The following is a 17,639-nucleotide window of genomic DNA, read 5'->3' on the forward strand; positions in this document are numbered from 1 at the left end:
AACCTTTAAAAAGGAGATACAGCTTTTAAAACTAAATCAAAGGGGAAAGCCAACACTCGCTCAGCAGCGCATGGTTTGGAGGGAGGTATCTTCGAAGGATACTAACGAAGCATTATAGTTAGGGCATCTCAACAGAGAGGTCCCAATGAGAAAAGTAGTCCACGTGCCTATAATTAAAGACTCACCTGACCTAAAAGATTCCAATTTATCCATGTGAACTGAAAAGCAGAATGTTAATACAAACAAAAAACACACTTTGAAATGTTTGTATGCTAATGCCAGAAGTCTAAAAAGTAAAATGGGCGAGTTAGAGTGTAAAGCAGTGAATGACAACATAGACGTAATTGGTATCTCAGACATGATGGAACGAGGATAACCAATGTGATAGTGCTATATCAGAGTACAAATTATATCACAATGATAGAGAGAAGCAACTTGGTGGTGGGGTAGCACTTTATGTTTGGGATGGCATAGAGTCCAACAAGATAAAGATCCTGCAAGAGACTAAATACACAATCAAATTTTATGGGTAGAAATCTTGTGTGTTGGGGGGAAGAGTATAGCAATAGGAGTATACTACCATCCATCTGGCCAAAATGATGAGACAGACAATGAAATGCTAAGAGAAATTAGGGAAACTAACCAATTACCCCAATATTGGCTGGGTAAATATAACATCAAGACATACTAGAGAGATAAAGTTCCTGGATGGAATAAATAACAGTTTTATGGAGCAACTGGTTCAGGAACAGATGAGAGAGACCAATTTTAGAACTAATTCTCAGTGGAGCGCAGGATTTCATGAGAGAGGTTAACAGTGGTGAGGCCACTTGACAATAGTGATCACATGATCAAATTTGAATTAATGATGGGAAGGAGAACAGTAAGTAACTAGCACTACACTTTCAAAAGGGAAACTTTGAGAAAATGAGAACAATATAGTAAAAAAAACCTGAAAGGGGTAGCTACAAAGGTTAAGAGTGTGTAACAGGCAGGGACATGTTAAAAAAAAACAATCTTAGAAGTGTAATCAGATGTATTCCATGCATTAAGAAAGGTGGAAGGAAGGTCAAACAAGGCCTCCAGGCGATTAATGTTCTAGCAGGACTCTTCGGTATTCCAGCACCCCTGGGCCGTTAACTCCAGACAGTGAGTCCCCCAACTGTGGAGACTCGCATCTGTCGTGAGTACCAACCAGGCTGGAGAGGACAAGGGAACTCCCTTTCTCAGATGATTCTCCTGCAACCACCTCTGGAGGTGTGAGCAGATTTCCATCGGTAAGTGGAGCCGAACCGCATAATCCTGAACCTGCAGGTTCCAATGAGATAGCAGAAAGTGCTGAAGAGGACGTATATGTGCCCTTGCCCATGGCACCACTTCCAGGGTAGCTGCCATCAAACTGAGTACCTAAAGGTAGGACCACACTGTCGGGACCTATGGTGTTCATCAACTGACGCACTTGAGACATCAATCTCTGGATCCAAACTTCCAGTAAGAAAAAATCTGTCCTATCCAGTGTTGAACTGGACCCCTAAATACTCCAACGACTGGGATGGTTGAAGATTGCTCTTGGACAAGTTCACCACCCAACCGAGCTACAATAAGATCAACTTGTATGTCACCAGGCTGCTCTCTTCCTGAGACTTGGTTTGAATCAGCCAGTTGTCCAAATACGGGTGAACCAGGATTCCTTCTTTTCGCAAGGCTGCCACTATAACCACCATAATCTTGGAAAATGTTCTGGGAGTGATGGCGAAACCAAAAGGTGCCCCAGCACTGCAAAGCATAGAAAGTGTTGGTGTGCCAATCGGTTGGGAATATGAAGGTAAGCTCTGACAGATCCAAGGAGGTCAGACATTCCCCAGATTGCACTGCCATTATTACAGAGCATAAGGTTTCCATTTGAAAATGAGTCACCTTCAAGTGACGGATGACCCTCTTGAGATACAAGAAGGGACGAAAGGAGCCCTCCTTGGGCACAACAAAATAAATGGAATATCGCCCCAAACTTTCTTGAGACATGGGCACTGGAACCACATCCTTCAGTCCAAGCAGCCTTTGAAGCATGAGCTCCACTGCCTTCTGCTGCAGAGAGTGGCAAAGGAATACCATGAACAAGTCCCAAGGAATACTGCGAAATTCCAGTGCATACCCTTCACGTATCACCTCCAGGACCCACTGGTCCGACGCATTTCGACCCACTTCCGATAAAAGAGAGAGAGATATCCTCCTATTTCCCGCTCCGGAAGATGAGTTGGCAAACCTTCACTGGGAAGCTCAGGAAGGTCCACCACCCAAGCCCGCTCCTCTTGGGCTGCCGGGGACAAAAGGACTGAGACTTACCAAAAGGCCGAGACCACTGAAAGGTCGTTCCTCTGTAGGGACAAAAACTCCTGGAACCCCAGAAACTACCCCTCATACCAAAGGAATGCAGTAACTGTTTCTTACCCTCCGGCAACTGAGGCACCGGAGACTCGCCCCACTTACTGGCCAGTTTCTCCATCTCGCTCCCAAACAAGAGCAAGCCTTTAAAGGGGATCTTGGTGAGTGGCTTTGGAAGCTGTGTCAGCTGACCAATTTTTGCAACCACTGTTGACGCTTGGCCACTCCTCTGGCCAAAGTTTGGGCCAAATCATAGCCTGTGTCTGCTAAAAAGGCAGCAGCAGGCTCCATAACTTCTCTGGAATTTCCTCCAGAGTCATCAATCCCCTGAGAGAGAAGTAGACAAGATCTCGCCACCAGGGCACAACAGGAGGCAATCTGTAAATTCATCGCCACTGCCTCAAAGGCTTGCTTAAGAATAGCCTCAGTCCTTCTATCATGTACATCCTTCAAGGGCACTCCTCCTTCTTCGTGTGTAGTCGTCTGCTTAGACATGGAACATACCACAGCATCCACTTTGGGAAAACACAAAAGCTCTCTCACAGCCGGATCCAGAGGGTACAGGCTTTCCAATGTCCAACCCCCTTTAAAATTTGCCTCTGGAGCATCCCATTTCAGATCAATCAATTCCTGGATGGCATCCATCACCGGGAAAAAACAAGAGGCTTTACGTAAGGAAACCAAAATGGGATTCTTCCTCGGTTCTGACATAGCAACTGAACGAAGAACACCCAGCTGTTTCAAGGTCTGGGAAATCAGGGACGGCAGTTCATCTCTATGAAAGAACCACAACATGGTTTTGATATGGTTCCAGCCCTGGAGGAATTTCCCCATCTTCCAGGGAGTCCAGAGCAACCTCATCATCAGCGTCATCTGGATTCCTGTTGGGAACACCTGCAGGGAGCCAGGGTGAGCCCCGGCACTTAAGCATAGGACTGGAAGAGGGAGGAGCCACTGGCTGAGGGTCCGACTGGAAAGAAATGGGGGTAGCGGAGGACTGTGCCTGAAGAAAGACTTGTAAGCCTTAAAAAATTTCCACCCAAGAAAACGCAGCCGGGTCCAGACCAAGCCCGGAAGGAACTGGAGCTGGTCTCACAGAACTGCCCTCGCCAGTGGAGGAGCCGGTCAAGGGAGAACCAAGATCTGACATCCCCCCCAGTCAAGGCCATGACCAACCCATCATCAGAGTGGGAAGAGCCAGGCTTAGCAAAATCCAAGGAAGACAACTCTACCTGAGCATCTGAGCAACACTGACACAAGGTTAGAAGCCAGGTCATGCTGAGAAGCCCTAATATGACAGGCAATGCAAATAGGAAGACGCTTGGGCTTCTTGCTTACTGGCACCATCACTGCAGTAAATGTGCGTTGGAACAGCTCACACTCAAAAATGAAATGCGCCCAAAAAATAAGCGATTAGAAGAAAGCGCAGCAAGGCGCACGCACAATCTGTGCGCTATGTTAAGTGCATAAAAGTCTGAGCGTGTAAAAAGCGAGCGCACAATGTGTGCGCTACGCCAACACACTGCACACACAGACGGCCTATAGAGGGTAGCAGAACATACACAAGAACGCGCAAAAACGGCCGCCATGGCCTACCACACGGCGTGAAAGAAAAAATCCAAAGTGCGGGGCCTAGCCCACCGGGAGCTGCTCAACCCACCAGGCTGCCCAGTTCCCCAACCCCAACAGGAATGGGAACAAACATCGGCATGGCCACCAAGAACGGAGACCAAAGGAAGTCCTAAAACCCCTCTAACTGTCTCTGATTCAAGTAAAACGTATTTAAAACCTTACCTTAGCTAAATGCTTACCAGCTGAGAACAGAGATGGTCTCTGGCTGCAGAGAGGGCATCTGCTCTCACCGCTGCACTCGGCCTCCTGCACCAGCTGCCTTTCAGCTGAACTAGCAGCTAACTCCACGTTGGGAAACCCAGCTACTAGACCAAGGCACACCTCTGAGGGACCATGGAAATCACCTCAGGAATTCTTAACTGAGGGAGGAATCTTTAGGTATCACCGCAGGAGAGTGAAGCTTTCTTTTCCTGCATTTAGAATGTAGAGATTACTTACCTGATAATCTCGTTTTCCTTAGTGTATGCAGATGGACTCAAAACAAGTGGGTATAGTGTGCTCGTGCTAGCAGTTGGAGATGGATCTGACGTCAGCACGGGTACATATACCCCTGCAGGAAGTGCAGCAATTCAGTAATCTTCCTTGCAAAAGCTTTATGGATATATGTGTGACTGACCGATCGATTAAATGAACATGATTACCCTGACCGATTGATAGTAGCTGGAGACCGCCAGTGTTCCCAACCAGAAGGCGTCGACACCCGGCAGGGTGGATGCCCTATATAAGAAAACATGGCTTACCGTGAGTCGGTGAATCCCCAGGTATACCAGCAGCCGGGCGGGATGCTGAGTCCATCTGCATACACTAAGGAAAACAAGATTATCAGGTAAGTAATCTCTACATTTCCTAGCGTGTAGCAGATGGACTCAAAACAAGTGGGATGTACAAAAGCTACTCCCGGACTGGGTGGGAGGCTGCCCGAGGTCCGTTTAGGATTGCCCTCGCAAATGCTGTGTCCTCCGTGGCCTGGACGTCCAGACGGTAGAATCTGGAGAAGGTATGGAGGGAGGACCACATTGCCGCTCTGCAGGCGACAGCATCCTAGTTTCTGCCCAAGAGGCCGCCTGTGCTCTGGTAGAGTGAGCCTTGACCCGTAGAGGTGGTGGTTTTCCCGCTTCTACGTAGGCCGCCTTGATAACTTCCTTGATCCAGCGGGCGATGGTTGCCCGTGAGGCTGCTTCCCCTTGCTTCTTCCCGCTGTGAAGGACGAACAGGTGGTCCATCTTTCGTACTGCTTCCGACATTTCCAGGTATCTGGACAGTAGCCTGCCGATGTCGAGATGGCGCAGTATTCGACCTTCTTCCGACTTCTTCAAACCTTCCGTGGTTGGTAAGGATATGGTCTGGTTGAGGTAGAAGTGTGAGACTACTTTGGGTAAGAAGGAAGGAACCGTGCGAAGATGGATAGCCTCTGGAGTGATTCTGAGAAACGGATCACGGCAGGACAGCGCCTGTAGCTCTGAGATGCGGCGTGCTGAGCATACGGCCAGCAGGAACACCATCTTAAAGGTCAACAAACGGAGGGACAGGCCTCGAAGGGGCCTGAAGGCGGGTCCCGCTAGAAATTCCAAAACTAGGTTGAGGTTCCACAGGGGCACTGGCCACTTCAGTGGCGGGCGAATGTGTTTGACTCCTTTCAGGAAACGTGAAACGTCTGGTTGTGTGGCAATGCTGTTGCCGTCACGCCTGGGACCGTAGCAAGACAGCGCTGCCAACTGAACCTTGATTGAATTGAGGGACAGATCCTTCTGAAGTCCATCTTGCAGGAAATCCAAAATGATAGGGATTTTAGCGGCATGTGGATTGGTGCTGTGGGTGTCGCACCAGGTTTCAAATACTCTCCAGATTCTTATATATGTTAGTGATGTGGAGAACTTGCATGCTCGGAGGAGTGTATCTATTACTGGACCAGAGTATCGTCTTTTCTTCAGCCTAGCCCTCTCAATGGCCAGACCGTAAGAGAGAATTGAGCTGGATCCTCGTGGAGGATGGGACCTTGCCGCAGCAGGTCCCTGTGTGGAGGCAGTGGTAGTGGATTCCCTGCCAGTAGTCTTCTCATGTCTGCGTACCAGGGTCTTCTTGGCCAGTCCGGGGCCACTAAAAGAACTAAGCCTCTGTGCCACTGAATCTTGTGTATAATGGCGCCCAGCAGGGGCCATGGAGGAAAAGCATATAGCAGGATCCCTTGAGGCCATGGCTGTACCAGGGCATCGATCCCCTGGGATAGAGGATCCCGCCTGCGGCTGAAATATCTGGGTACTTGAGCGTTGGACCTATCCGCTAGTAGGTCCATGCCCGGCGTCCCCCACTGATCCACAATCATCTGGAAAGCTGTGGGCGACAGCTGCCATTCCCCCGGGTTTAGGTTTTCTCTGCTGAGGAAGTCTGCCGTGGTGTTGTCCTTCCCGGCGATGTGGACGGCGGAGATGTCCTGGAGATTTGCTTCCGCCCAAGTCATCAGGGGGGCTATTTCTAGGGATACCTGTCGGCTTCTGGTTCCGCCCTGTTGGTTGATGTATGCCACTGTGGTGGCGTTGTCCGACATCACTCTGACCGCTCTATTTCGAAGTCTGTGGGCAAATCGCAGGCATGCTAGCCTGACTGCCCGTGCCTCTAGTCGGTTGATGTTCCATCCCCACTCTTCTCTGTTCCACCGCCCTTGGGCGGTGAGTTTCTTCGCAGTGTGCTCTCCATCCGTTCAGGCTGGCATCTGTAGTGAGCAGGGTCCAGGTTGGGGAGGACATTCTTGACCCCCGGCTCATGTGGCCGGGCTGCAACCACCACCGAAGCTGATTCCGCACTCTAACTGGTAGAGGTAGGTGTACGGTGTAGTTCTGTGATCGTGGGCTCCACTGAGATAGGAGGGCGCGTTGTAATGGTCTCATATGAGCCTGCGCCCATGGTATCACCTCCAGAGTGGATGCCATAAGGCCGAGGACCTGTAGATAATCCCAAGCTGTGGGCCGGGAGGCGCTCAGGAGGGCTTGCAGACGATTCCGGAGCTTTGATCGCCTCTTGGAGGTCAGACTGACCTTGTCTTCCTGGGTGTCGAATCGGACTCCTAGGTATTCCAGAGACTGAGAAGGCTGTAGGGAACTCTTGTTCAAGTTTACTACCCATCCTAGGCTTTCCAGAAGAGCTATAACTCTGTTGGTTGCCTGGTGGCTCTCCTCTGGTGACTTTGCCCTGATCAACCAATCGTCCAGGTAGGGATGGACGAGGATTCCTTCCTTCCTGAGGGACGCCGCCACTACTACTATGACTTTGGTAAAGGTCCGCGGCGCGGTGGCTAACCCAAAGGGTAAAGCTCGGAACTGGAAGTGTTGGTTCAGGACTTTGAAGCGTAAATAGCGCTGGTGATCCCGATGGATTGGGATATGCAAGTAGGCTTCCGACAGATCTAGGGATGTGAGAAACTCCCCTAGCTGTACTGCATTTTTGACAGACCGCAGAGTTTCCATGCGAAAGCTGGGGACCCGTAGGTGCCGGTTGACTGATGTAAGGTCCAGGACAGCCCTGAAAGTGCCCTCCTTCTTGGGCACTATGAAATAAATGGAATAATGCCCAGAATTTATCTCCCCTGCAGGCACTGGGATTATGGCTTTTAGGGACAGGAGCCTCCGCAAGGTAACTTCTAGTGCCGTCCTCTTGAGGGGTGAACAAGGAGATTCCACAAACTTGTCCGGCGGGAGCTGAAGAAAGTCCAGGTAATACCCTTCTCGGATGATGGCGAGAACCCACTGGTCCGAGGTAATCTCGACCCATCTGCGGTAGAAGAGGGTTAGCCTGCCCCCTATGGCTGCTACCCCCGGATGGGTCGGTTGATTGTCATTGTGGGGTACGGCCGGGACCCGAACCTGAGCCGGTTCCCCTCTTGTTGCGCTTAGTCCGAAAGGACTGGTTCCTGGCCTGCGAACGGGGTGCTTGGTAGCAAGTCCTGTAAGGGTTGCAGCGCTGAGAGTTTCTACCTCTGGATGGTCTAGGAAAAGGGCGCTGGCTCCTCCTTGACCTGTCTTCTGGTAGACGGGGTAACAGAGAGGCGCCCCATTTATTGGCTAGTTTCTCGAGGTCGCTGCCGAACAGGAGGGATCCCTTAAAGGGCATTCTCGTGAGACGTGTCTTGGAGGAGGAGTCGGCCAACCAATTACGTAGCCAGAGCTGTCTCCTGGCTGCCACCGAGGATGACACTCCCTTGGCTGCTGTACGGACTAGGTTGGAGGCTGCATCAGTGAGGAACGAGAGAGCTGATTCCATCTCTTCTCCCGGGGCGTTGTTCCTAGCCTGTGATAAACAGGAACACGTCACCACAGTGCAGCAGGTCGCAATTCGTAGGGACATGGCTGCCACCTCAAAGGCGTGTTTCAGAATGGCGTCCATGCGCCGGTCACGTGTATCCTTGAGGGCCGTCCCCCCTTCCACCGGAATGGTGGTGCGCTTCACAATTGCGCTAACTATGGTGTCTACCTGGGGGCACGCCAGCATCTCCTTGGTCGCCGGGTCTAAGGGGTACATGCCAACCAAGACCCGACCCCCTTTGAATGAGGCCTCTGGCGCATTCCATTCCAGATCGATTAGCTGCTGTGCTGCTCGTAGGAGGGGAAAATGGTGAGTCGTTTGGCGCAGGCCCTCTAACAGGGGGTTCATTCTACGTTCCCCTGGGGTGTCATTGCCCGGGAGAGCCAGTTCCGACAGGCATTGTGAGATCAGGCTTGGGAGATCCTCTTTCAGAAAGAAACGCCTCATGGTCCGATATGGTTCAATCACCGAGGGAAGTTCTCCCTCCTCGGGGGGCTCGTCGTCTTCCTCAGAGCAATCTGAATCCCCATAAGTGGGGCTTCCGGGTGGCGAGTGGCCGTGCCTAGGCCTTGAGGGTCCAGGGGCCGGGTCATTCGGTACGTATGGACCCGTTCGGGGATCAGACTGCATTCTGACAAAGGCATGAATCCCCTTGAATAATTTCACCCAGGAGAGCGAAGCAGGATCTGGCCTTAGGGGCACCAGGTCTCTCGGGTTCCCCGGCTGCTCACCGCGGCCTGCTAGGTCCGGGGTGTTCCCTGAGGAACTGGCAAGTGCGCTGGGCTGGGACCAGTCCTGGCCTGGAATTCCCAGGGCCTCCTCACATTGGGCACATAGGGAGTCTACTTCCTCGCTCTGTGTGGCTCTGAGGTTGCATGCTGAGCAGAGGCTTAGAGCTCTTATGCCTGATTCTGGAGGTGCCGGCTCTGCGGACGCATGGGCTCTCTTACGCTCCATTGCGTCTGTTATCTTCTCCCAGCTGGGGTCTGCGCTCTGTAATATGCGCGAAAGATGTGCGCCTAACAATATGCGCTTATCCACGTGCGCCTGTCCACGCGCGCTTATCAACGGGCGTGTAACATGCGCCTAGCAACGTACGCGTAGCAACGTACGCCTATCGACGTGCGCTTAGCAACATGCGCCTGCGCGTAGCAACGTGCGCTCAGCAACGTGCGCCTATCTTCAACATGAATCCAGATGACTTCTATCAGATATGCGCCCAAGTATTTTCAGGCACCTAACATATACTCCCTGCGCCTGTGCGCTCAGTCTACCCTGAGCGCTAGAGCGCGGCGACGAACCAGGGCAGAAGGCGACGGCGAGCAGGCAGGCAAGATGGCGACCTCCTAGGCGGGTTGCCACGTAGGCAGACTCCGCTGATCCTCACTTCCTCAGAGACCAACAAGTAAAGATGTACACCTTACCTTGTCTTCGGCGCTTCCCGGCTGCGACCCAGGCGGTCTCCGGCTGCGGGGGGAGAGGGTGATTACCGTCACCGCCGCGCTCGAGGAAGTGAACCCGCTGCCTCTAGGCCGCGCCCGAACTCGTCTCGCTCGGGGGCCAAGTCCACGCCGGGACCAAGGCTGCCTCTAAGCCGCGCCCGAGCCCTTCTCACTCGGGGGCTAGGTCCCTGCCGCGAGCCGGCCACCGGACCGAGGCTCTTACCTCCGAGGGTCCATGGAAATCACCTTGGGAAACTCAACTGGGGGAGGGACCGAATGGTATCACCGCAGGAGTGCGGGGCTCATCTTCAGGTAGGTTTCTTCTATGAATTTAGTCGTTAGAATTTGGAAAAACGCTCAGCGAGCGTGAGGTAGCTCCAAACTGCTTTGGAGACAGAAATTACTGAATTGCTGCACTTCCTGCGGGGGTATATGTACCCATGCTGATGTCAGATCCGCCTCCAACTGCTAGCACGAGCACACTAAACCCACTTTTTTTGAGTCCATCTGCTACACGCTAGGAAATTTCAAATTTCTTCTTTCAAAAAGCTCAAAGCAGTTCCCATAGGGAGATGCACATCCACCATCTGCTGGAGACGGAGAATACTGGCACACTGGAGTTACTGCAGAGTTATGTATACTGTAGCATCAGTATACATCTCCTGGCAGGGGAGCATAAACCCACTGTTCCTTAGTCCATCTGCCTACTTTAAAATTGTGTTATATTAGGCTTTAAATAACACTACACGCTAGGAAATAAGAAATTTACAGGAAATTGAAGGGAAAAAAAATACAGAGATAGGATACACGACCATGCTGGTGTTCAGAAAAAAAGATTGAGGGGGGTCACAAGGCAATCCCTGAGCAGTAATTCCTGCACATGCTCAGTAGAGCCTAAACTCTACACGTTTGGCGAGAAGGGTCCGTTCAGTGTCACCGGATGACATCACCTAAGTCATGGCTTATTCAGCCCTTCTTATCAACAGAGAATAAACCACATATGCATGCAGTACTCAAAAAAGGATCATTTATATACATGGGGAATTTTACTAGCAAGAGACTAAATGCTTTATGCTATTGTCACATTTTCAAGTTTATCTGGTCTCAGGGAAAGAATGGTTTCATGTTGTGAGTGCACTACTCACCAATACGGCGTCCCCACGAAAGAATTAGCTGGAGCCACAATAGAGGCAGAACCAAAGTCCCCAAGTTTCACCAGCCCGGGCTCTGTCAGAAGGATGTTCCCAGCTTTCACATCCCTATTGGAGAGAGTGTGGAATGGGAAGAGGGAAACATCAGTAAGATGTTGATGTGGAGTCCAGCCTATCCCAAAGCTGAAAGTTTAATAATGGCAGTGACTGGGAAGGGTTCTGTATCCAGTTTCCAAGGAACAGATTTAAAACCACAGGACTGAATTAGTATGGTGACCAGAGCTAGCCTCTGTCTCCTGGTTTCAGGCAATGTATGTTTCAGAGTCTATGTAAGTTTGCACTGCTGCTTTTTTGTAACAGAAGTGAATTGCTGTTTGGTACTGAAATCATAGCTCACAACTTCCACCCAAGACTGTTTCTTGGACTTTAGACACATTTAGGAACATCTCCAGGTTATGATATTTTGTTAACCATTCTCTGTGAGCAGTACAAGCAGACAGCTATCTATTCTGTCTTGGTTCCAAGACTTACCTGTGGATCATGTTGTGGGAATGTAGGTAGGCCAACCCCTGCAGGGCACCATGAGTGATAGCAGCGATTTCTACCTCCTGGAGGGGCTTCTTGTGCACTAGAAGCAAAAAAAAAAAAGATAAGAAAATTAGCCTTGGGAATAAGAGTGATGCAGAGAATCCCATAGAGCCTGCTGGAGATTCTGACACTCCAAGCAGAGAGATGGGACAACAAACTCTACTGCTTCTCACAGAGACCACGGAAAAATCCTCTAACGGAAAGGAGAGAGCTGAAGCAGGCAGCAGAGTGCTGCTCAGGACCAGAAATACCTAGTCTACCCCAAGGTGTGAGAAAATAGCATGCCCATTTTTCCATAAGTGAGAAATCAGAAAGGAAACTCCAGTGAGGGAGAAGAAAGGAAAATTGGTTCTTACCTGCTAATTTTCGTTCCTGAAGTACCACGGATCAGTCCAGACAAGTGAGTTTATGCATCCCTACCAGCAGATGTAGGCACAGAACAAAAAAAACTTTGCACTGCTACATAACAGAGTGACACCTGCAGTTCCGTCAGTATTGACCTGTACCCAAGCAATTATGTCTACCTTAACAAACCCCAATAAACCAGGGGCAAACAGATACTTAAAGGTTGGAGCCCCCTGAAAACTAGGTTCTCTTAACCTAACAGAACGCACATCTCAAACTATGTACACTTCTCATTACTCTGAATACTTCACATAGCTCAGCAACATCCAGAAGCGAGGAAGTCTTTCGAAAGATGGGGACAGGTCTCTGGACTGATCTGTGGTACTTCAGCAACAAAAATCAGCAGGTAAGAACCAATTTTCTTTTCCTGTTCATAACCTGGATCAGTCCAAACAAGTGGGATGTACCCAAGCCCCTCTATTCTGGGCAGGAACACAAAAGATCCGCACACAACACACTTTCCCCAAAAGACAACTCCTCTGGCGCCCGCACATCCAAGCGGTAATGTTTGGTAAAAGTGTGAAGAGAAGACCATGTCGCCGCATGTCAAATCTCCTGCAGAGAAAGCAGTTGACACTGTGCTCACAAGGTTGCCTGCGCCCTAGTGGAATGTGCTCTCAACCCCTCCAGCACAAACTGGCTCTTACAGACATAAGCTGAAGTTATCGTCTCTTTCAGCCATCCAATAATAGTGCCCTTGGAAGCTTTATTTCCTTTCTTAGCGCCAATGCACAGGACAAACAGTTGATCAGATCTCCGAAAGGCATTTGTCACTTAATATAACGCAAAAGAATTCTGCGCACATCCAACAAGTAAAGCTCTTTTGCCATAGGAGTATCCGCAGACAAATTCAGAAAGGTCAGTAAACTCGATTACCTGACGCTACCGACCTGTGCGTTCTCTTTGCCGCTGCAGCCACGAGCTGCTCAGCCGTCCGTACCCGTGCAATCAGCACAGGCCTATTGGGGCCAGGGTGCCTGCCGCGACCTACCCCTCCGACTCACGCTGCCACTCCTCGGAGGACCGCCCACCGTTGCCACATCATCATGGTGAGACGCGGCTCCTTTAAATCCAGACGCTGTCCTCGGCGTCGCACGCCGAAGGAGCGCAACAAAGGGGCCTGCCCCTTGTTGCGCCCCTTAGAATGGAAATAAGCCCTGCATCGATGAGACATCATCCCATTGGACACATTCACCACTAACTAACTATTTTTAACCAAGCTTCTGGGCCGACTATACTGACTCTCCTCCCTCAATAATTAAGGCCTTCAGCCTCCTTATTGCTTCTTCTGCCGCACTAGTTTTTGTACCATCTTGTCTATGCTGTATCATCTTGTACCACTTGGTATACTGTATGAGTATTTACTGTTTCTCCTTGCATCTCTACTGTATCCTATCCCCAGCCTGCTGTCGGTACTCACCACATCCCTCACGACCACTCCCCCCCAGGATATCTCCCTCATCTGCCCACTGCTAATACCTGCTTCTTCAAATGGCAACCTACCCTATCCCCCGCATCCACCACCCTCTTTTACCAGACAAGCTCCCCCCCACGCCCACCACCCCTCTATCCTCCGCAAATCTCTAATCCCCATCCTCACCTCCCCCCTGACACAATTCTTAGGCCTCACCACTCTCTCCATAATATTCTTTTTTAATGCACAATCCCTTTCAAAAAAGACTCCACTCCTCAACGATCTACTAACAGACTGTAAACCAGACATCTGTGCTGTCACTGAGACGTGGCTCAAAGACACAGACATCGCACTCATCAACCAACTCCCTACATCCTACTACGAAATATTTTCCATCCCCAGACCCAAAAAAAAAAGAGGAGGCGGCCTTCTCCTTGCTGCTAAGAAACACCTTAACCTCAAACCCATTCACATAGTCACCCCTCCCAAGCTTGAAATAGGCCTGTTCAGATCAGCAGAACTACAAATCTGCCTGGTATACACCCTTCCTACCTTCCTCGAATCCAACCCCTCACCCCTTATTGAATTCATTGTTGAATGGATCAACTTTGATATCCCCTCCATTATCCTTGGAGATTTTAACCTCCACACTGACTCCGCATCCCCCTCCTCATCATGTGAAACCCTTATCAATTCCCTCCAAGCCTTAGGTTTTCAGCAGATCATAAACTCTCCCACACACAAAGCAGGTCACACACTAGACCTGATGTTTATCAACTCTGATCTCCTTGCCACCTCCACCCCCACTTGCACCCCAGTTCCCTGGTCAGACTACTTTCTTATAGAAAGCCTTCTATCCACCAACATCCCCCCACCACGCAACATTGCCCACCACACCACCATAACATCCAGAAAATCCTGCCCCAGCAATGACCTAGTTGCTGCGCTTACAACCTCTCTACCCAAGCTAATTTGCCCTGATCCTGACTCTGCACTAGCGTCATGGAACAATATCACAGGTGACATCGCCAACAAGCTCTGCCCAATCTCCAAGCGAGTCTAACACCACTACCAAACCTACAAAGCCATGGTACTCACTGGAACTTAAGCTCCTAAAAAATAACCTCAGACAAAAAGAGCGAAACTGGCGCAGGGACCCTACCCCACAACGCGCTGCCATCTACAAAGAGGCGCTACACAGCTACAGACTTGCTACCCTAAAACACAAACGAGACTTCTATGCCAAAAAAATGATTACAGATTCAACCCCAAAGCACTATTCTCCTATGTCTCTAGTCTCACCAAACCTATCCCTCCCTCTTCACCCAACGCAGATGCAGTCTCCAAATGTGAAGAACTTGCCTCATACTTCCAGAGTAAAATCGCAAACCTCCTTTTAAGATTCCCCTCCTCTCCCAACCCTCCCCCCCCTCTGCACCCCCTGCTCCCCCCCCCTCCCCACTTCCTCCAAAGAAGTCAAAAACATCCTCAAGAAACTTAAACCTGCTTCCCACCCCAATGACACCATCCCCTCTAAAGCCCTGCTGGCCATCCCCAATACTATAGCCAATGCTATAGCCGACATCAATTGTTCACTCTCACATGGCTCTGTCCCAGACGCACTCAAGCATGCAGTTGTCAAACCCCTCCCTAAAGAAGCCCTCCTTAGACCCGAAAAATCCCTCCAATTTCCGCCCTATTTCTAACCTCCCATTTATTGCTAAGCTAATGGAAAGAGTTGTCAATTCACAACTCATGGAGTATCTTGAAAATCATGAGATCCTCCATGCCTCTTAGTTCGGATTCCGGAAACATTTTAACACGGAATCGTTACTCCTCACTCTATCCGACCACCTCCTCAGAGGCATGGGCCAAGGTCACATCTACATTCTCGCCCTCCTCGATATCTCATCTGCCTTTGACACCATCAGTCATAACTGCCTCCTTGTCCGCCTAGAAAACATTGGCATCACAGGCCTTGCCCTTGCCTGGTTCAAATCCACTCTCTCAAACAGAAAGTTCTCTGTTAAAATTGGAGACTCCATATCCTCCCACAAGGCTCATCACTCATCATCAACCTTATTCAATATCTACCTGACCCCTCTATGCCAGCTCCTCTCTGACCTTAACCTCAAGTTCTATCTATATGCTGATGATGTTCAGATAATTATACCTATCCACAACTCCATATCTGAAGTGCTAAACCATTGGGAGAACTGCCTATCAGCCATTAACTCACTGCTCACCAACCTCCACCTTGCCATCAACACCAACAAAACTGAACTCTTACTTATCTCCTCCCACTCTCCCCTCCCCCCCCTTTATCCAATGACCCCAAGCTCAACCTTACCACCTCCCAACCATCTGTAAGAGATCTTGGAGTTCTCCTCGATCAACAATTAAGCATGAAGAAATAAGTTAACTCCATCCTTAAGGAAGGTTTTTTCAAGCTTAATATCTTAAAAAAATTGAAACCCTTGCTATACACCCAAGACTTCCACACAGTGATCCAAGCCACCATTACCACAAAACTGGATTACTGCAATGCCCTGTTCCTGGGGCTACCATACTCTAAGATAAAACCGCTACAGATGCTGCAAAATGCTACTGCACGAATCCTTTCAAATACCCGCAAATGTAAACATATTACCCCCATCCTCAAAGAGCTACACTGACTCCCGATTCTCTCCCGTATCCACTACAAAACTCTGACCATTGTACATAAATCCCTCCATGTTCACAACTCTAACTGGCTGGACCTCCCATTTAACCCTTACCAATCTACCAGACCCACCAGAACCGCCAAGAAAGGCACCCTAATCGTACCCTCACTTAAAACAGCCCACCTATCCTTCACACATGACCGTGCCCTCTCAATAGCTGGGCCATCCCTTTGGAACGCTCTTTCCCCCACCCTGTGCCTCGAACCTTGCACCATCAAATTCAAGAAGAAATTAAAAACCTGGTTATTTAAATGTGCTTTCCCAGAATAGTTCCTCCTCTCACAATGCCCTCCCATGCACAGATACTGTACGATACTTCCCCCTCATGTTAAGATTTCTCAAAGTTTAACTCTTGTTGTTGTTTACCTCTCATTCTATGCTGCTCTTAAGTTATCACCCCCCCCCCAGTTCCTTCTCCCTGTTATCATGTAATTTCAGACCCACTGTTCATATGTAAACTAGTATGATGTCCCTACGATTACCGGTATATAAAAGCCGTTAAATAATAATAATAATAAAGGTAAAAAAGGAAACCACCTTAGGCAAAAAAGAAGGAACCATACGTAAAGAAATCCCCCCTTCTAAAAACACAAGAAAGGGTCCCTACACGACAAAGCTTGCAGCTCGGAAATCCTTCTAGCTGAACAGATAGCCAGCAGAAAAACAGCCTTCAGGGTTAAGTCCTTTAGAGAAGCCCTCTTAACTGGTTCAAAGGGAGGACCACACAACACCCGAAGAACTAAGTTCATATTCCATGCTGGACAAATCTTCGAAAACAGAGGATGCAGATGTTTGCCCCCTTGAGAAAATGAACCACATCCGGACGAGACACCAACTGTCTTCCCTGAATCCTACCTCAAAGGGAACCTATGGCAGCCACCTGAACCCAAAGGGAATTATAGGCCAAAACCTTAGCCAGACCGCTTTGCAAAAAAGCTAGAATCTGCGGAACGTCCACCTCCAAAGGCTGCACCTTGCTCTGCAAACATCAGGATTAAAAAACTCTCCACACTCTGACATAAGCCAAGGGCGAGGAAGACCACCTTGACTGAAGCAAAGTTGCAGTCACAGGCTCTGAATAACCTTTCAAGTAGAGCAGGCGCCTCGCAAAAGCCAAGCCGCTAGACAGGAGCGATCCTCCCAGTCTGAAAATACGGGTCCCTGCCGCAACAACTCTGACAAATGGGCCAAGTGAACGGGACTGTCCACTGCTAGACGAAGAAGGTCCGCAAACCACATGATTTGTGGACCACATGGCAAAAAACAACAACAAAAAAAACACATGTGGTTCTAGCGGTGATATACCTGATGTTTTGATCCAAGAGGTCATCAAACAGTTGCAAGATTGGCTGAATAGTCTATCCTTGAACAGGAACAAGACAAAAATCTTGTGAGATCAGGACTTTGAAGGAAATCAGACTGACCGGGACATTTTCGGTTCCAATACACTCAGAGATAGAGTCTAGGGGTCTTTATAGACTCCCATTTATCAATGAAACCACAGATTTGCCATGTTATGAAAATTGCTTTTTAACAAACAAATTAGTTCGGCCATTGCAAATGCTTTTGCCTCCAATGTATTTTAGGACAATTGTACAATCTTTGG

At 49.5% G+C, this 17,639-nt stretch overlaps 1 protein-coding gene across 3 annotated transcripts in view; it reads right to left on the reverse strand.

The window, feature by feature from the left end:
* TAOK2 (TAO kinase 2) overlaps nt 1-17,639 on the reverse strand; it is a 150,316-nt gene that overhangs the window by 97,322 nt on the left and 35,355 nt on the right. For all 3 annotated transcript variants that reach the window (XM_029606969.1, XM_029606967.1, XM_029606968.1), the window contains 2 exons: nt 11,435-11,531; nt 10,898-11,011 (listed from right to left, as the gene is read on the reverse strand). In XM_029606969.1, coding sequence (XP_029462829.1) covers nt 10,898-11,011; nt 11,435-11,531 — 211 coding nt within the window. The remainder of the gene's footprint in view (nt 1-10,897; nt 11,012-11,434; nt 11,532-17,639) is intronic.

The sequence above is a fragment of the Rhinatrema bivittatum genome, chromosome 6, assembly GCF_901001135.1.
Source record: "Rhinatrema bivittatum chromosome 6, aRhiBiv1.1, whole genome shotgun sequence".
Lineage (NCBI taxonomy): Eukaryota > Metazoa > Chordata > Amphibia > Gymnophiona > Rhinatrematidae > Rhinatrema > Rhinatrema bivittatum.